The 23,686-nt window shown below is 35.8% G+C and overlaps 1 protein-coding gene across 6 annotated transcripts in view; it reads right to left on the bottom strand.

Moving 5' to 3' along the window:
• The window catches only part of SLC4A7 (solute carrier family 4 member 7), a 92,540-nt gene that overhangs the window by 25,563 nt on the left and 43,291 nt on the right, over positions 1-23,686 (bottom strand). For 5 of the 6 annotated variants that reach the window (XM_030239546.2, XM_050970500.1, XM_050970498.1 and 2 more), the window contains 8 exons: positions 19,960-20,103; positions 17,607-17,742; positions 16,435-16,595; positions 13,995-14,183; positions 5,463-5,578; positions 3,893-4,050; positions 1,879-1,966; positions 177-323 (listed from right to left, as the gene is read on the bottom strand). In XM_030239546.2, coding sequence (XP_030095406.1) covers positions 177-323; positions 1,879-1,966; positions 3,893-4,050; positions 5,463-5,578; positions 13,995-14,183; positions 16,435-16,595; positions 17,607-17,742; positions 19,960-20,103 — 1,139 coding nt within the window. Of the gene's footprint in view, positions 1-176; positions 324-1,878; positions 1,967-3,892; positions 4,051-5,462; positions 5,579-10,882; positions 11,234-13,994; positions 14,184-16,434; positions 16,596-17,606; positions 17,743-19,959; positions 20,104-23,686 lie in introns of all 6 variants that reach the window. The other variant, XM_009086135.4, reaches the window with a different exon arrangement.

Raw genomic sequence — 23,686 nt, forward strand, 5'->3', positions numbered from 1 at the left:
CCAGCAGTGTGGCCAGGTGGCCAGAAAGGCCAGTGAGATCTTGGCATGTGTCAAGTAGAGTATGGCCAGCAGGACGAGGGCAGGGGCAGTGATTGTCCCTCTGTATTCAGCAGCTCAAATCCTATGTTTATTTTAGAGCCCCTCACTAAAACACAGGACCTTTATTTCCCTTTTACCTGGGAAGGAACACTTTTTGGTGGCTCAATTCGTATAGATGGATCCCACTCCCCCGGAGGCAGGACTGTCACTTGGTCTAAAAACTCATCAATTCCTGACAACAAATCATTTCGGTCTTTTGCTTTATAGGCAACATCATGGAAAACCTACAAGAAGAAAGTACTCAACACTCATTTTTATTTTATTTTTTCTGAAAGAGGAACTGATTATCATTATATAATGATTACACTTGATTAAAAGGCATGGAAAATATTTTGCAGGTCCTCAAAAGTTTGGCTTTTACTTTACTTACATACTTTTAAACTAAAAACTACTGGTATTCACATTCTTATGGACCATAAGACATGGAAGTTTTATCTTCAAACTCAAAACTAATACTGAGGTAATCTCTAAAATTAAATGAAAAGGCAATCTTTAATTTTCAGGACATCAAGTTCATGTACTATTATCTGAACAATTCTGCCTTACAGCCACACTACCACTATGCTGTGCTAAATAATGACCAAAAATACTTGAAATAAGCTTCAAACCAAATCACAAGTTTTTATTAAGAATAAAAATGCATTTTTATACATCTACCTTAATTAAGTTTAGAAGACTGCTTAAAAAGCATATAAAAGCAATCCTCCTAAAAAAACCTGTACCATTTTACAGACTACTACATCATGAACTCCAAGATATATTTTATACACATAGAGAAAATAAATGCTATTTTGTTATAAAAAAACTGCTTGTAGAATAGGATCCTATTTTTTTCTGTACATTTGAAACCTGAACTGTTTCTCTCCAAATACCATTAAATTTGATCATTAAATCTTCTAATCTTAAAATAGATCTCTAAAGTCTACTCAGGTCTTTTTAGACCATCAAAAAATTGATTTTTCTTTCTATTTCAGTGATCTAGAGTAGTCTTAAAAATCAAATCAGCCTATCTAGAAAAGATCAGAAGCTGCAACTAAAGCTTTTAATATTCAATTCTCACACTGAACAAAAACTGTATTCACACACTCACTACCAATTGCAAAATGACAAATTTCTAGTTTACATCACCAAATTGTTGCAGAGCAAAAAGTACTTGCATTTTTGCTAGTACCTTAAAAATTATCAGAATTCAGTAGGTGGCGCTCAATGTGAAGTCAAAATTAAAACATCCTAATTTTGCTCAGCAAGATGGCAACACTCTTACAAGGTCTTGGTTCCCTCCTTTGGTCCTTAAACCAATAGGGCTCTAAGCATATGACTTCAAAAGGCTATTAAAATTCTCATTTTATTTATTTGACCTGGCTTAGATTAAAAAAAATATATATCTATGATGACTCAATTGCATGCATTTTTAAAACTTTGTGTCCTGAGCACTTGTGCAGCTGCTTCTGTCCTTTCTGACATACAGTGACTCATATCAAATGCAGTTCTATTTAATAGTTCTGTTAATCAATTTAACACAAAAATGAAATCTATATATTAAAGCCAAATTTTGTTTTCAGAAACACATTTAGGATTTCTTCAAGACAGACAAGAAGGGAAGGTAATTTACCATTATCTACTTCACTAACACAAAAAATAATTAAGTTTACAGTTCTTCATTTAACTAGTTTGAGGGTTTTTGCCTTTAACCTACTACTCCAAATCATGTACTAAAATCAGCTGGTAAATACCTCTTTCTAGACTTTAACCACAAAGCATTTAAAACACATCACTCACGTCATCTGTCATAAGCGTTGCTATTGATCGTCCAATTTCATGGTACTGTGGAGCTTTTCCTGCTGGTCCCAGCAACAAAAACAAAAACCTGTGAAGAAAGTAATACAGATGAGTATGGCTGACTCATCTGCATATATTCAAGAGGGAGTCTTTCAAATTAATGTTTAAAGAAAATTTAGTGGTGGAGTAAAAATACCATTTTCACTGTTTCAGATCTTAAAGACTGCTGCAACACTGCGAAAAGATTCTGCTTCAAGTCATTACTGTAAGGAACTCAAATCCTGAGCCAAAATTACTCAGATATCTTCTTAATTAAGCCTAGTTTTTCAACTTCTTATAATGCTTTAAACATTGTAGAAATCCACAGACTAGAGCTCAATGACTATTTCCCTGGGATTCTAAGCCTTTCTAACATTCCCAGTAGCAAAGACCTCTTAAGTGGTAGCCTAGGAGCTCTATGACCTGTCCTATGCTCCCTGATGATAACCTTTTCATGGGAATTCAACCCCCTTACCTGCTGTGACTGGGTATGGCACACAGAGGATGCACCCACTGTACTTCTTACAGTACACTTGGGCATACTCATAAGCCATATCCTAGTCTTGTGTCAGTGGAAAACAAGGGAACTTGGGTATTTGAACATCTATAAGAGACTTTCTGGGAAGCTGATCCCATCTGGGGGGTTGGGTCACAGCACATATTAGTAGATCCTTGTGCAGTAACAGTGCCTGACATAAAGCTCTCCAAAACCTTGAACAGGAATAACATTTTATAAATTCAAAAGGATACAAACCAAAGAGTGGACCTCAGTAATTAGTTTCACAACCTTCTTCCTATATTTCATGAAAATAACATTCCCAAGCACAACACATCTGAAAAAAGTAGTGTTTTCTTTCAACTCATAGTACAAAAAGGTCACTTGTGTCTCCTTTTCAAGTTTACTACTCTAACTGAAAACGAGAGGGCATCCTAAGAATCCAAGTATGCTATTCCAGATCTGCAAGTCTACACCATTCTGAAAAACTTAGGACAGAATAGATTCAGCTACAGTAATCAGTATGCAGAAATTTTGGAATTAGGGGTACTCCTGTCAACTACTCTCCAAAAATTCTCACATATATATATTTCTGCCCTTTAATAGAGTGCATAAGCTGAAAATCATGAAAATAAACAAACACTTTGATAATTTCAAAACATTAAAAATCCACCAAAAAACATAAATACAAATGTATGCCAAACATTACATAACAGCCCAATACATCAATGTGCACAGAAAATGAAATGTCATCCATGATGATTGATGAAATGATCTTCTACCTTCATCATGAGACCTGTATTTTGATATTTTGAACATCTGTGGTAAACATACCCACAGTATTCTGGTGAGATCCTTGGATTTGGGGGAGCAGGGGTGACTGCACCAGGTTGGATGGCATATTGCAGACTGAAAACTATTAGCTGAAGATTGACTACTCCAATGTCAATCATGTAGATTTGGGTATCCAATAAAAAATTGGTTTTTCACCACTTAAGTCATTCATATGCAGAGCATTTGTATAAAAAGAGCAGATGTTCAGATCAGACAGACCTTCAGACTTTGTGTGCTCTTCGCCACTGACAAGCTGTGTCACACCCAAGGAACTATAACTATCTTCATGCCCATCTTCAAAATGTCAACACCAGCTTGGAAGACTCAGTGCTTTTACTCCAAATCACCTTTCAGTTTCAAATCCTGCACTTGCTTAAGACAGCATCTTTACATGTATATAGATGTATATGTTTGTGTGTATGTATACAGAGATATATATATATAAAGATATACAATGCATTCAGAGAATTTTGTGGCAGATCTCATTCCTTCAAATTTTGCAGCAAATGACTGACATAATGTTAAACAAAACTCTACATTTTTTGAGCTTAATACAGTATATATAAAAATTTACAGCTATTTGAGATCTTAAATATTATTATCTTATTGCATAAGTAAAGCCAGACTTTCCAGGCATTTATTTACCGTGTAGGAACTGGAACCTCTGTGAGACCCGAGAGAAGCACAGCAGGGGAGAGCCTCACAAAAGCAATAATAGGTCTTTCTAAAAAATCTACTTCTCCCACTAACACATTTGATGCTTCTGCTCCTGAAGGAATTTTCCTCATGAAGTTCATATCAACCTATTCATACAAAGATGAAACAAGTGTTTAATCCCTTACATTTCTTAGCAGAAATTCCATAACATAATTAAGTTTACCAGAATTTACAAGACATTTATGCAACAAAGAAAAATTAAAAAAAAAATTAAATATCCCACAATACAGAAAAGACAAACACATTTAGAAAATGTCAGCCAGCCAGCCAGCCAAATAATAATAAACTATTTTCTGTAAGTTAGAATTACTAACACCTACTATATTCTAGAAGACTCCAAACTGCATAATCACCTTTCTAATATTATCATGACAAACATTTTGTGATAGGACATAAATTAACAAAATCTATGCACAATTAAGTAAGGAGAGTTCATGTAATTACACATGGTTTCTAGAATGCAGTAAGTTATTTCACAGCTATGTATTTCAAGTATGTCAAAATTTTGAAAAATAATTTGTATGTTCATACAAATCAAAGAATGATGGCTGAAAATCTTCACCTTTATTTCTGTACATAACTACAGAAGTGCATTAGAAAATGGTACAGCACATGAACTCTGTGTTCACATACATACACGCACACACACGCACCACTGACATTGCTAACTAGAGAACTTACATATGGCCTCTTGAGTCCCACACCAAGTGTGCCACAACTACAGGAGGCTGACTCCTATCCAACAGGAGACAAGGCAGGTGTACACAAGGACAGGCCAAGCAAAAATATATAAACTGTGACAAAGGAGCAGGAATATATGGCATCTGCCATGATTAGATCAGAACTACAGTGTAAGTTAGCTATCCTTAAGCAAAATTATTTAACTTGGCAAAACAATTTTCTTATAGTGTTTCACAGTATAGATGACACTTCTGACTGAACTTTATAGTAACAGCCACAATGGAACTTGCCCAGCAAATTTAGATTATAGAAGAAATATATGAGCTTTACAGCAGATTTTTTACAAGGTTTCTTTCAGAAAGTGGTATTACATGTTACTAATGTTACAACTTTCGTAGAGAAAACTCATTATACATATAAAGCAAATTCTTCTTAAAAGCCCTCTTCACACACACAAAAAAAAAAAAAAAAAAAAAAAGGAACCAACAAAAAGTTCTAGCTTGTGCAACACAATGTACAAAACTGCCCTCATAAGAGCTTTAATAGCAGATGTGTAAATATCTCCATCAGCATGAGAAATTACAGCAGCTGCACTCGTATGTTACCAAAATATTGAGAAGTATTCCACTAGGAAGAATTTTAAAACATGTGGCACATTTAGCCTAGATGGTATTGTGACACAAGTTATCTCTCAGTATATATTTCATGGAAATAACTAAGACGTGTCCCAGTGTAACTAAGGGGGAAGATACAACCAGCACAGTTTTTGTTACATAGTTATTTGATGCCAAACACCAAGCTATTTAATGTTACTTACCTTACTAAAATCAACAGTGCTGTTTTCTCTGCTTCCTCCTGTTCCAGTAGCTTTAACATCTCCACTTTTCCCAGTGTCCAAATTTCCAGGTGCTGACTGTGGAGATGCCAACAGCCCTAAATTAAAACAAAGGAGATAAGTTGAAAATGGTGCAGGAAATGAATTGAGTGTGCAACATTACCAAAACTCAATGTGGCAGCTTGCTTCACGCAAAAGTGCACGTTATTCAGTAAGTGCCCTACATTAGTATCATAAATGCAACATTAACAAGTCACTGTGTTGTCAAAAAAAATGACATAATTTAAAAAAAAAAAGGTATTGCCCCAAATGATGGCCATTTGCAAAACAGTCACCAGAAAACATCAGCTGCTTTAACTGCAGAAAAGATAACTGCTGGCACTTTAATCATAACTGATTTGGCAGTTAGTATATAGCATCTTCACAGTACTAAGAAGTCCTTGGACACCAAACGCAAACACCTCTAGTCTGCCGTGTAGCAGTTACTGCAGTTGTAAAAAGTGTCATCAAGCCTCACAAGGAATGTAGTCAACTAAGTTAACTAAGCTATAAAAGTTTAGTAGCGTACTACATGAAGGATAGCTTGCAAACCATGCTTTCAATCAACAGAGCTAAGCTCCCACTATTCATCCAACCATGTGTTACTATCTGGAATATATACTTGAGCTGAAGAGCACACACAATAAAGTTTTTTATGTTCAACGCACAGCTTCCCTCTAACACTCATACCAAAACAAAACTGTGTTATGAATCCTGCACATTGCCATCAGCACCGAATTGCAGGTTCACTAAAGGGTGCAAAAGGCAAGTAACCCAAGCATTCATACACACTGAATTCCATGTTGCATCATGGTTCTCTCTACCCAATTAACATTTAAAAGCCGGTCTAGGCATGCACAACCAAGCCCAAATCCCACCTTTTGAATTACAGAGCTTTTGCTTGTTCAGTTTAATGTGCACTAGAAATGCATTTGGCCTTCCTTGCTTGTCTACACTAGACCTTTCAGCTGTGGTGACAGAACATGGTTTCACATGCCTTCAAAACCACATCTAGATAAAGACTGAAGCCTAAACACTGTATTACATGGAGAAAGTTTGTATTTAGGCCAAGCATCTCTCTAGTCAAGATATAAATGAAACCCTCTCTGGCTATCTTCAGGCTACTGCTCTATCAAAACTACTGCCACATAACTACTTGCACACCCCCATGTTTATAATTTCTCCACTTTGAAATTTTTTTAGCATTTCAAATGATGACTAAATTCACTTTATTTCATCCCCATACTTGTTTTCAAAAAGCTCTTTCAAAAGGTCATCATATCAACAAAAACATGCAGGTCCAAGCCTTTACCGCTAATTTTCATTCTTACAGTTCATAAGGGATGTAAGTGGTGTGGGTAGTTTTTCCTGAAGCAAAAACCAAATCAAGTTAATAGGCTGTCATTTCCTTCATAAATCCTAGCATGCACAAGTAATGAGCCAACACAACAACAAAAAAAAAAATCCCAACAACAAAAACCATGTTCTACTCTTCTGCTTCAAGATTTATATGTTATTCACAAGAATCATATCATCAACCACCTACGAAACGAGCTGATCTAAGTATTTAACTGCTTAGGAGTTGATGTTTGTAGCACTAGAAAGAAATATTAAACAGTTATTGCAGAAGAGAAGCATCATACAAAAGTTTAGACATATAAACTCCTTCATTTTTCCCCTTCTCTGTAGCAATACAGGTAACTTAGAATGTTTTTATCTGATGAAAGATGAGCCATTATGCATCGTTTTGCACTTTCTGGAAAAGCACTGTGAGCAAGTGCAAGCAGAGACTAGAACAAAAAACGGAGAGATCATCAAGGACAAGGACAGAGAATAAGGATTCTAAATATTAGCAGAAATATTTATTTCTTCAGTGCTAAAGTGATGCTGATTCTTCTAAAAGGTTTGCCTTCAAAATTTCACCAATCGGTCACAGTCAAGGCTCACAAGTTTTGGCACTGACACAGGAATATTTGTCTGATCCTAAACCATGTGTGAATAGTTTTCTGTTGGCCTTGCAGTTGGACAGACTGCTGGTCTCACAAGACAATACTGCTCACAGGTTTTCAGACCTGAGCAAGCATTTCCATATCATTACACATATCCATCAATCTGCTATTTATAGAGAAACTCTGAATTGAAAAATTAATCTTCTTTAATAGTGAAAAACTTCTATTCCAAACTCACATTAATAAAATAACTTACTTCCTTCTCTTCTCTGGTTCAGTAGATGCAAACTCAAGGACAACTACCTAGAAGTACTTTTCAGATCTAAAGACAGAGAAACTCATTGTTATGAAGCTACTGAGGGGGATCCTTAAAAACACAGCACTCTTCCTGATGTTAGGCAGACGGACCACTTGTCTCCTCTGAAAGACTACAGTGAAGTGAGTCTTGACCAATTTGGAATAAAACCTCATAAACTCAAGGTATTTATAACTACACCATCACTAAAGAACATGTGCTTTTTCTAGCCAACTACACTTAATACTGTGATCATAAAAATCTAATCAACAGTATTTACAGAAAAAAGAAAGCAAGAAGATTACATAGTTGTCTCACATCTGTTTCATATGAAAAAGATGAGTAATATATGAGTTCAATACCTAAGCATGACTATTTCAAAATAACTGTATTTAGAAAGGCAAAAAATATATAATACATATCTTCTAAATATGAAGTCAACCATATTTATACTTGAGGAAATTAAAATCAATTTTTAAAACTAAATTCCAATGCAGCTCTAATGCAAAACAAAAAGTTCAGATTACTACTAGAGGGCAAATTTGCAAACTTCTCTGAATCAATATTTTCAGGAAGCAATTACTGTAAGAGGAAAGCCACTGTAAATGTTATTTTGCTATGTTTTTAAGTACATTTATCAGTGGACCAAAAGACCTCTTAAAGCTGACTTCTTTGCTGTTGTTCACAGACATTATGAAACCTCAATGATGCTGGTGAATTAACTGTTCATTTTTAGCTGTGACGCAGCTCCTTTCCCAGCCCTTCCTATGGAATTCATTATTCAACAGTTCAAAGATGGGAAAACAAATACTGCTCTTCAACTTATGACAAAATTAAAAAAACATTATTAAGAGAAGCCTTTGTCTAGTTGACTTACTATGAACTGATGACTGGCTGATTAAAATTAAGTGGTAGACCAAAGGTGTGTCTCTTTTCCCTCCTTTTACAGTAACTCACATTAAGTTCAGTAACCTTACAGCTATTTATGAAAATTAAAAAATAAAAGTCTGAATAATACAAGGCAAATGACAGAGGAATGTATACAGAAAAAAGCCACTTATTAGAAAATTGAAACAGCTCCTCACACTCACAGGAGGCAAATCAAACTCAATCATACAGATGTGTAAAATGTTTTCAGACTCTAATATTCTGAATAACTAGAGAAGTGATACAGACCATAACCTATAGTAGAATGGACCAGGAAGATTTTTTTGGTTTTTTTATCTTAATTAATACCAGGAAGTTAACTTCCTTGTCAGGGTTTTCTTTGACTCTTGCCTCCCAAGACAGAAATTGGTCCAGTTGCAGCCCTGAAGTCATAGTCTGAGAATGTCTTCATAAGCAAATCTAAAGAAAAAATATGTCTTTGTGTGGTCAGATGATTTCTTGAACTAAAAAAGCAGGGGAAACTCCAGAAAGCAAAAATATCTTCGTTGTTGGTGTTTATCATTCTGTGGAAAGACTTATGGATTAACTGGGAAATCATGCATTTCAGATTTTTTTCTTTATGAGAAACATCCACATGACGAACAAAACTGATTTGAACATGACTTGGAGATTCTAGAACCAAGCCTTAGTATTGATGATGGTAATAGCATCATGTACTTGAGCTCCATTTGTTTGCCTTTCCCTGGATTCTAAAGATCTTGTGTCTGGCATGCTGTTATTCCCCTCAGAGAAATGAGAACTGGAAAAATAATCACAGCTATTATTTTACTTCTGATTTCTAAGCACATTTGGAAGATGACCTGTGACAGAATTATTGTCACGTGAATTCTCCTCATTTCCCATAAGGAAGTCAGAAAAAGAGATTTGTGTTTGCTTTTCTGAATTTAAGTAATGATGAGGCCTCTATTCTTCAACTGAAGATAAGAAACTATGACGTAGTTTCTTTCCTTTTCAGTGATTTGGCTGCTAAAGTGAAAAGGCAGATAACCACAGCTTCTTTCTTCTCTGTCAGCATATTTCCACTGTTAGATGTAACAGTGTGCTCTTATTAAACAAGTGAGGAGGAAACAAGCAAAGCCTCAACTGATAGAAGAACTGAAGGAGATCAGCTCCCCTTGCTCCCAACATACACAGGCCTAACACAGTCAAACCTACAAGCTGGATTTTGGCAAGACAAATTTCTAGTAAGGGGAGGAAGAGCCTGAACATCAAAAGGAAAGACGACCCCCCCCCCCCTTAAAAATACAATCTGCCAAGTAGAATTGTGAAGTTTCCAAATAGGTGGTAATTTTGCAAAAGTAAAGCTAGTGTAACAGTACGTCTGCAGAATGCAAATGTTATGAAACTTTTACTAAAAGCATTTCAAGAAAGGATGGAAAGTTTAACAGTTTCTTTCAACTTACCTATACACCTACATACCTTTTCACATATAAAGAAGAATAGCTGCGCAGATAACAAAATAATAAATTGCTGAGTTCTGGCCTACAATTACAAGCTCCTAACTACTGTCTCTTATTTTGCATATCAAATACAACAAAACACTAATGGAGTGTGTGATCCTAAAGCAGTGCACTAATGGAGAACTATCTGGAAACAGCTGCAGGTGAACTGAACCTGACCATTTCATCAGTTAACTACTGCTGGTTTTAACAGTCATGGTTTTAAAAAGCACAAAAACAAAAATAAAACTGCTTGAAAGCTTCATGACATAACTAAACTATGAATGCCACTGATAATTGTATCCTTCCTCATTCTTTTCATATCTGCCCCTAATACTTTATCATGGCTTCAGCTGTACCTATCTCAGGATATCCAACACTGGTTTAAGACATTAACTCAACCACTGACAAAACCAAAGAAAAACTTGCTATGGACTGTAGGTGAGTGAAAGGAAAAGGCCACCATTTTTGACATTTTCCTTATATATTAGATTTAAAAACCATATTCCCTTTTAATTACACAAATGAATGTTAATTAAAGAATTTTTTGCTTGCTTTCGTTAAAAGCTAAAAAGTTAAAAATGCCAAACAAGACGACAGTCACAACTGAGAAAAAATAAACATGCAGGCAGAGGTAATGGTTATTGTATTTTTTGTGCCAAAAACATTGCAGTGCAAGTGACCCAGATGCAGAGAGCATCACACATGGACAGCTTAAATTTCAATAGTTGCCTGGTGTTTTGCCAATATTTTCCTCTGTCTTCTTTTCCTGGCTTTCCTGCACTTCTAAGTCCTCCTCAGGTGGGTGGATTACTACTGAAGGAATATCATCACTGGCAGGTGACACCAGCAATTCCTTGCCCTGAAGCGGGCTTTGCTGGGCACTTGTGGTTGGGCTGGAGGGTGGTGTGTTTTGAGGGGTGGTTACAGGGGTTGTACACCTTGAGGCTGCCGGGGTCCCAGCTCTTGAAGAAGGAAGAAGGTAACTGAGAAGAACCGACAAACGGCTGTCTCCTCTCAGGGAAAGATTGGAGGCAGAGAGACCTGTTCGTAAAGAGTGGCGGGAGGCTGAAAGGCCTTCCCCTGAGATAAAACAAATGGAACACCATGAGGCTTACAAAAGGGATAGATTATATCAGATTAAAACAAACCAATCCAAACCCACACAGATACAAATACGCATTAACAATTTACATAGTAAATTGCAAGCATTACAGGCTGAAGTGTCATACTCATGCAAGTAAGATAAGAGATAAGAGCAGATCTGATACCAGACATCAGGAAAGTCAGAAATTACTGAGGAGTACTAACTAGAATGCTGAAGATCTGAGGGAGAAGATATTATCTTAAGTCAGAGTAAGATTTGTTAACCAAAAAAAATTTATCTCTTGAAACTGACTCTTCAATTTTTCTAGAATTTCTTATTTCAAATTACACAGCAGCTGTTAATCCATTCAAAAAAATAAACTAAAAAATCATTAGCAACCAAAATATTACAAGACTTCTCTATCCGTTAACTCTATCTGTTATGCACAAAGACTTATTAATTTTTTAAAAGTGATCATGACCAAACATATCTAAATGTGTTAAATGCAACTGTCTTCCAATAAAAGTCTTGTTTTACTGAGAATTTTCACAGGCAGCTGTAGCCTAATTTTTGAAAAAGGCACAAAAATGAGATACACAGCCCCTTCTCCATATTCTCTTGCTGTGACTTACCAATAGCCCCATATGGCTAAAACCAAACATTGCTCCAAAATCCCTTGTTACTTTTGTTGCTATAGTTTCCACGTCCCACTAATTTCTTAGGAAGAGAACACAGTCTTGTGATGCAATCTTCCTTCAGACTGGAGTTTGTAATGAATTTTTCAGTTCTTCCTTAAGCAGGAAGAGAGACTGTTTATGCTCATAATAGTACTTCCATTTAGTGTTAACATTTCTCCCATTTGCCACAAACAATTTTCCTGGGATGACCAGTCTCCCTGAAAACATTACTGGTGACTTCTACAATCCCTGAAATCCAAAACATGCTGGTTTCATGTACCATGCCATCAAACAAGGAAACAGCAAACTAGACACATTTACTCTCACATTTATACCAAGCACTACAGGGACCAGTAAGTTGAACAACCCCAGAATAATTGACAAGAAGGAGGTGCATAAAGCATGCCTAGGTAAAGGTCACATACGTTCCCCTCCCCCCAAACAATCAAAGAGTTGATCCTACAGATACAAACCTGATTTAAGAAAAAAAGCTCCAAACTCAACTATTAAAATATCAAAACTGCAGAGCAGTAAAGAAAATAGGACCAACTGAGCAGACTTGGTTGCCTATAATAATCATTACAGTAATAACTAAATTCCATAAGTATTCATGTCCTATCCTAATACACAATTATGTGTGTATAAGAACATGATTTAAACATGTCCTAATACACACAATCCCCCTCTAAGAGGTGGGATCTAAGAACTAATATGCACATATACATGTTTGGTTGACCAGCTTATTAGAGGGTTACCAAAGCATAATAAAAAGAAAAGTAAATCAGCACATGCTGACAAGGAGCTCATCATATTATACTGGTTTCCTGTTTCAACATATATCCCATAATCTCTTGTAAAAAGAGTATTAAGAATAAAGTGCCCTAAAAAATGGAAGTGATACATGAAAGATAACTGTCAAGAAAGATTATACCTGGGGATACAGGTGTTCAAGGATGGGGAAAAGCAAGTTTGTGTGTGTGAAATTTTCATGTTTGCTGAACAAAACATGTAAGTCAGGAGTCACAGGAGACGTTATGCTCTTAGATAAATTAGCTGCATTTTCATTCTTGAAAAAATAAATCTGAAACTATTAGAGATATATTTAAGCATATATCATATAGGCACTGGCTAACAAAAAAAACTATCAGCAAGCTCAGGCATTCACTGGAGAATACTCCAGCATATGTAGCCCTAACAAGCACTTAACTAAGTGAAACATACTCTAAGCAATGAGGCATCCTTCAAGACAGAAAAGAAAGTTCACTTCAAGGACTGAATAATGAAATCAGAACTCAGTTTTCATCAGAGTAAAAACTTTCATTTTTTCAGAATAAAAAAAATCCATGTGTCTTACTTAATGCAAGGCAAAAGGAAGCAAAGTACAGAGATGAAAATAGAGGTCCCATAAAAACACAAGAATACAAGTAAACTGCTCTGTAGTACATATTGCTATTTGGAATTTGGGACTGGATGTCTAGAATAAATTTTCAGGAACTGATTCAAAAAAGGTATCTAAGAACATTGCTAATACCTTTCTTGGGTTTGGGATTTTTGTTCCCATTAGAACCTTCTCTACAAAACAAGGTAAACAGTGTTCTAGCTAACAGTACTACCTTCACCATTGGCATAGCAAACTTCTTGTCAAATCAACATAACACTGGGTTAAAACACAGTAATTGTCAGCATCACTGAACTCATGATCACCAAATCTCCTGTGCAAAGACTGTAAAAGCAAGTAGGATCCATCTGACACACGTATAAGTTATGCCACAATGCTGAAATTCCTCAAACATTGCACATTTTATTTAAGCATATACCAAAGAAACATTAGGATAAATGTATGTCTACTACTATGCTTCAAAATAATAATGCATGCTATGGTATACAGACAGGAGTAGAATATTTGAGTAAATTTTAAAATATCATCCACAGCTACATATCACACACACACTTATTGTTAGTTCTTTGCTCATCAAGAAGGAAACACTTATCTGTTATTACCAGCTGACCTTTCCTTCATCTCCCAGTGAGAGCATCATTTACCAGGTTAGTATGAACTGGAGGCTACAACTTATCTCACCATTTCGTTCAAGCAAGTGAGGGTCAGAATGTTTCTTGCCTATATCTGCGAAAGACCGAACTAGAGGAATCCGACTGCTGAATTTCTTCTCATTCTGATGATGGTGCCTCTTTAGAAGAGCCTCTCTCACTTTCTCTCTTATGGATTCATCCAGCTGGCCAGAGGCAATCATGTTGTCCAAAACCATATCTACAAAATAATAACAAAAGAAGAAAATTATATAGGTGGCTATAAAAACTCTCCTTCGCCTCACTCAAGTACTGTAGTTGCATTAAATAATAAAAGAAAATCAAAATCTGTTTAAAAGAAAAGTCTTCTCTTTAGCAAAACCATCTTCAAGAATCCACAGGAAATTTTCAGATGTCACTAAACAAGCAAATGTGAGAATAAGAAAAACACAACATGCAGATCCAAGAGAGGGTATTTATTAGTAGCATCATTTCAAAAAATGTATGGTACTAAGTACCTTATAATTTGAGCCATTTACTTCAACTTTCAATGGAAACTCACTTTCAAAAAAAGTATTTATTGTATTCAACAAACCTACATTAGGGGTGAGTACACAAAGACAAACCCAACAGAAAGCAAACTTATGACAGTCTTAACTTGGTGTTCCCTACTTTAAAAGTATATTCAACTACATAAAAGTTGCTATGCAATGAAATGAATTACACAACTCCCGTCATCTTCAGATGCTCTGCTGAGACTCTTTACTGAAATTCACATGATCCACATGCCTTAGAAGAGGAAGTACGAAACAAAATCTAGGTATATAATCTAAAACTAACTACTCATCTGTCAAACAACATCAAGTTTCAAAAGGGCATTTCACCAGTATGCTCATACCAAGAAAGCAAGCCTACATATCAGGGAAAATACCTACAGTGTTTCTTAGAGGCCAATTTTTTAAAATAATAAAAAATATAAAACAAATTCATAAAAGACCTCAACCTGCACAAAGCGACACAAACCTATGTGACAAATTTTAAAATATATTTTCCCAGTTTTAAATAATGTATGGAGACTTAACTGCATTGTTAACTTGAAATTGCATAGAACTTCTTACAATGAAAAATGTTAGGGCTCAGGGTAGGGCTCTGTTCCAACAGAACAACATGCAGTGAAGTGTCTGTCAGTACAGTGCAGCTTCTTTCGGAGATCACTAGTAACACACAGGCACTTGTTACAAGTTCTCAAAAGGAAACCTGCCACCCTCCCTCTCCTTTTATGAATAACAAACAATATTACCTACTGGGTATTGCTGGCTCCTGGAAACAAAACAGCACACTTGTATATCAAGCACTGCTAAGCCACATGCTTCACAATGGCACCTAAAATTAACTTGAAACAAATTCACACAATCTCTTAAGGCATCCCAGTTGCAACTCAAGCGCCCACTACCCAGAGTGCTGGTCACATGGAATTAAGCAACTACTTTCCTTATGTATTAAGAGTATCACTAAATTTGATTACTAAAAAAAAATTATAAATCAAAACCTTACATTTACAAAGATGTATTGAACACTCTTGCTCAATAAGTCAGAAAAATAGAAAGGGAATACCAATTTCCTGAGTGAATTTCAAGGATTTCAAAACAAGAAAACATTTCAAGTGCTGCCAAAGTTTCTAAGGCTAAAACACCTTGTCCTTCACGCATATGTTGATCAACATGATTCCTGTATGATACCTGTAGTACGAGATACCAGGAAAATTATGTAGAACTAATTCTAAATTCATTTAGGAGCAAGCAGACATATATAATGTGTATATATATATATGTGTGTGTGTATGCATGTATGCATGCATCTATATACATATATATATATATATATATATATGTGTGCATGTATGCATGCATCTATATACATATATATATATATATATATATATGTGCGTGTGTGTATGAAAGTCTTCAAAGCTGCCTGTATTGTATCCAAAATGACCATGTGATTAGTGAGGACACTCAACACAGCAGGTCAAACAACATGTACAGCATTTATTTCTGCTCGCCTCTTATAAAGGTGAAAAAATTTACCAGATGTGCAACAACCAACTGCACTAATGGTATCAAGTTAACATCAGCCAAAATATGATTAATAATAATGGTACTAAAGTGCACAATTAACTCCTAAAATGTTCTGGCAGATATTTACAATTCATCTGTAGTAACAAAGACAGAGAACATATTACGGGATTAGAACAAAAAGGCAAGTTCTGGGCCTCATCCTTAAGTACATACCAAGGAGCTCCTACTCATACCCTTTTGTAAGTGATGTTTGTAGGACCAGCTCCTCTCAACCATACCGCGAGAAGTGCAGCAAGCATGCACATACCTGTTTCTTCAACACAGTATTTTCAAGAACACAGACATCACCTAAACTACCTCAAGTTATAGATCAAAATTTAGGAATAAAGTATTTTTAAAAATTTTTGCTGCAACCTGCTATCTCATCAAGTGTGTTTGCTCTCATGTCCAACATGACGGTCCCATTAAGAATACAGCTCCGCAGTTCAAAGAGACTGTGCAGAGACAGAGTCGCCACATAAGGCTTGCTCCATCGATCACCGCCATCTTCAACAGCCTCTTCAAACTTCAGCCACCTGAAATGCATTCACATGCACACATTTATATTTCTCCTGGGAAGAAAGTTTGGCAAACAATCCCACTCTTCCATGTCCTTAGGCATGGACATAGAACAGAAAATCCCATTTAATCATACTAGCTTTCATTTTCTCAGGCAGCCCAACTGATTAACGTTTTTATCAGGCCTTAATAACCACAGTCAACTGTTTTCATTTTTACCCATTTTGTTTCTTTGGGCTTGACCAATGCCTGTCTCTTCACATGTTCTCATGAAGAATATGGCTATCTGCCTTATTACCTGATTTGCATCCTGATTTCATTAGTATTTTAGGATTAGAAAGCTGTCTGAAACATATGATACAGCGTGTTCAAGTCTCCTAAGGCTGCTAAGTCAGACATTTAAGAACCAGGCAATATTAACACGTGAAACTATAAACTGATCTGGATTCCCCTCACAGGCATTATGCAAATTGAGTCTCTACAAAAATTAACATGCAATAAGGTAGCTGGAAGTACTGAATGCAGAAGAATTCATCACAAGGCATAGGTAGAAGGAAGCAACAAAACTACTAAGGGTCAAAACCAATCATGGCATCCTGTAATGTTCAGGCATGCAATTTTCAAAAAACTAATCAAACACTACCCAAGGAAAAAATAATACCCAATTTTCCTTATGTTAGAGAAAAAAATTATACCCATATATATTGGCAATAATATACCAAAGAGATTTCTGAGATTGCAAATACCACACTAGGTGGACGAACACCCGTATTTATAAGTTGGCATATTCCTATCTTTCAAAATGTTTGGTATGATCAGTTTTAGGGAAGAGAACACAGCACCAGAAAGACTTGAAAACAATATTGATACTTTCAGAGTTTGAAAAAAAGAACTAAAGTTTAAGGTTGCTGTGCATGAATTGAGTAAACTCCCACAGATAGTGATGATTCTAAGCCAAACCTGGTTTGCAATTCTTTGAAATAGAATTACTATAAGATGTACCTTGAAACAATCTACTCCAGACATACCTAGCAGTTTCTCTCCATTCATATTCTTCGCCATCCCTGAAGCAAAGTTCAGCCATTTGAGTGAAGAGATCATGAGGAATGTGTTCATCATCATCTTCAGTACCCAAGATAAACTGCACTCGTTGGGATGGTGTGTCTTGAAGAAAAGGAGAAACTAAATAATTAGAAGAATTCATATTTATGTGAAATAAGAAACATTACATAACAGTAAAATCTCCTTCCCTCAGCTAGAAATAAGCAGGATAACATCCTCTTTAAGAGGGAAGAAGAACAAAAGAAACATATACATATCTTTAAAAGAAGGCTCTCTAAAACCTTTGCACTGTTTCTGAAAACAAAACATCTGTAAATCCATGTTCATGAAAATTAATAAATTGGTTTGGGCTCTTCTACAGATTGCCAATATGAAAATTAACATCACCAGCAGATTTGGATTAAAAAAACTAGAAATTAATACACCAAAACACTAGAAACCTTGTTTTCATTTTGAGAACAAAATAATTAATACCATCATGACACAAGACATTGAAGAAGAAAAAGTTAAAACAAAACAGGCTGATGGAAACAAACAGCCTTACTTACAGATCAGCTGCCCAAGCAATAGTTCAAGACGGTCATCAGTGAGTAGCCAGGCACTGACTGTTAGAGCAGCAGATTTTTCTGTGGTCTGTTGCTATTTATGTAGGATAAAATTTTTCATTGCATGGTTGGAGCAGTATGTATAAATTAGCATAGGAAAGTAGAAAACTATGTAGCTGAAGTGTCCAGAAAATATTTTAACTTCTCAAAGCATAATGCCTAGTGGAACAGGCTCAATAACTAGCTAGAAAACTAAACTATCCTTATTAATCACATAAGTGGTACATTTCAATTAATATAAACAAAACTTTAAAAAAAACACCCATTAAACCACATGATTTTAGAGATATTTTTAGTATTTATACAAAGATTTTGTTTCAACTCAAGTGAATTTTCATATTGCAAGGGTTAAAAAAAAAAAAGTACTAATTGCAGTGTTCTCTGAAGGCAGGCCAGAAATAGAAAATCCAGGAAAATCTCAATTGTAATTTTTTTTTAAATTTTCTCAAATTTAGAAAAATCTTAACTTTGTTCACTGAAACATCACTCTTATAGCTGTTACATATGAATACACAACTGTAGGCTTCTGCTGTAGAAGGAAGATGGCCTTTTAGATTTAAACATAAGATCTGAATTACTAACAAAGGTAATTCCACACTGAGATTTACTTTAGCATTTTTGTTCTGGTATATACCACCATCTAGTAGCGTCATTCTGAAATGAGTTCTTGAATGCAAACAACATTCATTATTAGTTAAGGTCTATAGCAGATTGTGTCCATCCCAAAATCAACACACCCCAGAATCTGGCCAAACCCTGTGCATGTAGTTACAGAAGCAAACAGAACAGAGAAAGGGAATTTCTGTCAACTTAATATCACTTATTTCTTCCAACACTGTACGGCAAGACTCTACAAACATGATGTCCATTATAATAATTTGTATTTGGGAGGGGAGGCAGTGAAGATAGTTGAAACCAAGAACTGTAGAATGATAAAAGGAGATTTGTCAGAGCATTTTCATTGGAAAACTCCTTTATTTCTCCCCATGTAGAACATGCTGCCAGTCACTAAAAGGTAATAGTGAACATGGTGTTAAGCATAGTGTTCATGCTTAAATTCAAGCATTGCACCATAATCTGCTCATTCATGGCAATTTAGGAATTAAAGTGGACTTAGGGTCTTGAAGAAAAACTGCCAAGCATACTGCCAAATATTTTCTTTTCAGAGAATGACAAGACAAAATTGTCCCCTCTTGAGGATAACTGGGGGATTGGGGGGGGGGGCGCCGTTTGTGATCCAAACCAAAATCTTATGAGGCAGTGCAATTCCTTTACTAACAGACAACACGAAGACTGAAGTAAATATTTAAATAAAATAAGATCATTGATCAAATTACCATGGCAAATGCAGCTTTTCACAGCTACATGCTTAGTTTCAAAAATCAGAGGAAGAAGCATACACGACTACACAATCTGAAAAAAGGTGTCTAATTTAAATAACACAGATTTTCATGCTACAGGAGAGCATTACAAAGCTCTAATCTAACCTATTCAGTGCAGGCTACTGAACATTCATGCAGACAGCTGGACCAAGTCCAACAGCTTCTGACTTAGATAAAACACAACCACAAAATCTGTCTGATTGTACACAAAAAGACATTAATTACAGTGAGAATAAAAGAAATAGCACAAAACGAACTACATTAAAGCACAGAGTAGATACTACAAGTTTATTTTCAGGAGACATAAAGAACATGCACAACACACTTCTTACCATATGATGGAGATTCTCGGCCATCCTCTCTATCATTATCTTTTTCTTTTTTTCTTCTGTGGTGCCTTTGCCCACGATGCCTATGCCTTCGACGGCCTGGCTTGCCAAGTGGGACATGAACTCCGATATATACAGCTCTGTGGCCTTTTCAAGAAAGTTTAAAAGGATAGAAGTAAACAAAAAATTATCTACTACCCAAATTTAGTATCTAAAGACAAGGGGTTTAAGAAATAGAAATCCAAAAGCACTTGACAAAAATTACCTTTAGTGAACTAACATGATCATTTCCTTTCTGTCCTTCCAGGGTGTCAACGAACTAGTGCTAGGCTAATTTCTCTCATAAATTAGGTCATATTATACATTAGGTCATTATTCATATTATTCATTAGGTCATTACTCAGTTTAAGAATTCAGTTGTGATATAATACAGAAGTACAAGTTTGACCTATAACACTGAAAGAAGCTACTTTATAAACATGAGGCCAAAGAAGAGAAATTACATTTTAGTCCTCTTTTTTTGCAGGGATTCATATCAGTTGTAAGAATGGCAAACTAATCTCCTGATTCAGCTTACTAACTTCATCAAGAAATTACCTTTCATTTAGAGTCTGCAAGTAGTTCTCTGTCCTTGAAACAGCTACCAGTATTTCCTCAAGCAGCACATAAGACCTCAAGGTCAAAGTGATGTTGAATTCCATCATTAACTTAGTATCAGGAACATAAAAGGAACTTCTACTCTGAAATGTATGTCAACACTTCAAATAACTTCCAGAGATGTTGGGGTGGGTTTTTTTCCTATTCTAGAATGTTTTAATAAATTTAGGAGCACATCCTCAAACTAATGAATACTGCTCTTTAAGACATGTACTTTCAACATCTTGCTTTTCCTTTGACCTTTGACATCAAGACAATACTAGCATCAACATCTTAGCAAAAGATATCAATCAAGTGACTGTTATGAACATATTACTACCATGTCTCCTGTAATGCAGATAGCATATACAATAGGCTTTTCATGGCTATTTAAACAAACAATTGCAGGAAGAGACAAATTAACTATAACACTAAATACTCTGTTCCATGGTGTTGAAGAGTTATTACAGAAGACTGACATTAACCAAAGGAAAAGGAAGTGGTCTTCCAGCTCTTAGACAGATGCAAATGCAGCAAATTTACATTATGAAGGCAAGCCCTAGAATTTGTGACTACACGTACATGCATACATATGTGCGTGCCTAGCACACATAAAGATGTTTAAGATTCCTGGTGATTATAGAGCATTAAAGAAACAAAAAGTAGTAAGATGTCAAGCTTATTTTCCAAAACAAGAATCCCTAAGCCCAAAACGATAGTGCTTTATAGAAGTTTTTTTACAGTGCTACCTGACTAAAAATACAAGCAAAAAGTATTATTCACACAAGTAAGTTCAACATTTAATTAATTGGTCAGATTCTTTTTCACATAACAGGTTCCAATTCTTGACACACTTCCAACACTAGTTTAATTAGAGCTGACTGACTGGCACTATGACCAAATCTGAAATTAAGCATATTAAAAGCCATTTGTTTCCATGTAAGAGTGGAAAAGAGATTAATTTCTGGAAGCACTCATCAGTCCTATTTATAGAGAGAGATTTTTTTGTGAGTTTCTTCCAACAATACCCAGCCCCTGCCCGGCAGCCTGACCTCTGCTCTCCATGACTGCTATGCACAATGCAATTCCCAGAGAAATTAATGGCAATGTGACACCTATAAATCACAGCACTTGGTATATACATGTGATACGATTGGGTCATATGCAATATGACCATCAACAATGGTCTGATGGTTGCTGACACCATCATGATACAATAATCTTATGCATAGGGAAAGCAAAAGTATGAGGTTCAAAAATAACTGCATTACTCACCACATTCCACTCAAAGCTGGAACTGAGAGAGCCACCACTCACTGCAAGTGCTGTTACTATGCCTGTTAAGGTTTCTGTTTTATTTTATATATTAAATTAACAGGTCTCAAACTACAGTTTATATATACACTCCAACTGTTCTATTTGTTGCCAAAGTGCTGGATTTTTTTGCAGGAACTGCTTCTTCCTAAGAGAAACTCTAGCACACTTCTAGTAATCGAGCATTTTATATAATTGCTTACTTTAATATTGTTAATAAGACTCTTTTAAGCATGTGTTTTGATCACTGCACTAAAGGGAAAAAAAAAAAAACAAACAAAAAACAATCAAACAAAAACCCCAAAAAACCAAAACCAAAAACAAAAAAACCAACCTTGAAGGAGTCTGAAACTGTTCAGGATTTTACTCCCTGCGAAATAAGGACTTCCACATTTTGGTCTTTCACTGTTCCCACAAATAAGAGACAAAAATCCCTCACAGATTTTCCAAGGATCTCCATCTTAAATGAAATACCTTGCTATTGCAAAAACTGGCATTTGTGTGACCATTTCCACAGTCAAAGACCATGCTGCTGCATGGAGAGGTGGAAATGATGAGTCTATCTCCTTTTACCTAATTGCACTGAGACAGAACTTTTTTTTTTTTTTCCAGTAGCAAATTTTGGAAGACAGCAGATATGCTGCAAAGACACAAGTAAAAGCTATGGAAAACTGAGCTGAAATAAGCAACAAACAGAAGGTGTTTTTAAACCTGGGTCCACAGCAAATGACTTTTACCATCACATAAACCACAGAATCATGTCCAGGTGCCTCATAGCTGCCTCAAGCACATCAAGCAGGCACTGCCAGGTTAGTAACCAGGATGGTCAGTCCACAGTCTACAACATTTGATACTGCTGTTCCACTCCAAAAGGAAGATTTAAAGGAAGCACCTTCTTGCCACCTGAACAAACAAGCGTTTCACAGAGACAGGGAACAGTCTAGCCACAGGTTATGATCCTGCCCTTCAGCCCACACTGCCCAGAAGTGACTACTGTGAGACTATTTCCTCGCATAGACATGGGCTTGCAGGCAAATGTAACCAAGAATACCTTCCCCAAAGCACTTCCGTATATGCAAATTGTTCAGACATCTGCAATGGTATTTTGGGACTAATATGAAATGTCAATGAGCAAATTATTTTCAGCACTTATAAAGTAAAGTGGATCACAATCCAATGTAATTCCATCAGAATAACTTTATGAGAAACCCTGATGTTGACAAAAAGCCTCTGAAATATTTTTCAGAGCAAGCAGCAAAGGAGGCAGTACAATAGACTAACCACAAAAAATTTACCTACAGCAAACAGAAGCTTATGAGTGCACCTGACTGTTCCTTAGGAAAAGGGACCTTCATTCTGCTATTGCAGTCATAAATAAAGACATTTCAACTACTGTCTAGAAAATCTGAAACTACTGCTGTCGAGTATACTGTCATGATTACCCAAAAACAGGTTACAGATGTATTCAACTCCAAAAGTGGGACAAAACATAATAAAAATTGGACAAGCTTAACTTTGATTCTAACTCAACTAAGCAAAGCATTGAGAAGCCTTCTAAAAATAAGATAGCTGCACTGAGTAGGTCTGTGTTTCCTTAAGTTTCATTATTCAGATAGGAGTAATAATGTTTGCAGATAGACAGATAGAGATTTACTTATAATTTACAAGGAAAAGTAAAGTGAACCAAAACCATGGCCATTTTTTTTCCTTCATTCCCACTGAATTGGGTGAAACAAGTTATTTTTCAGATTTTATATTTTTCAGAAAATTTTGGTTTGGC

This window comes from Serinus canaria, chromosome 2, assembly GCF_022539315.1.
Source record: "Serinus canaria isolate serCan28SL12 chromosome 2, serCan2020, whole genome shotgun sequence".
Classification (NCBI taxonomy): Eukaryota; Metazoa; Chordata; class Aves; order Passeriformes; family Fringillidae; genus Serinus; species Serinus canaria.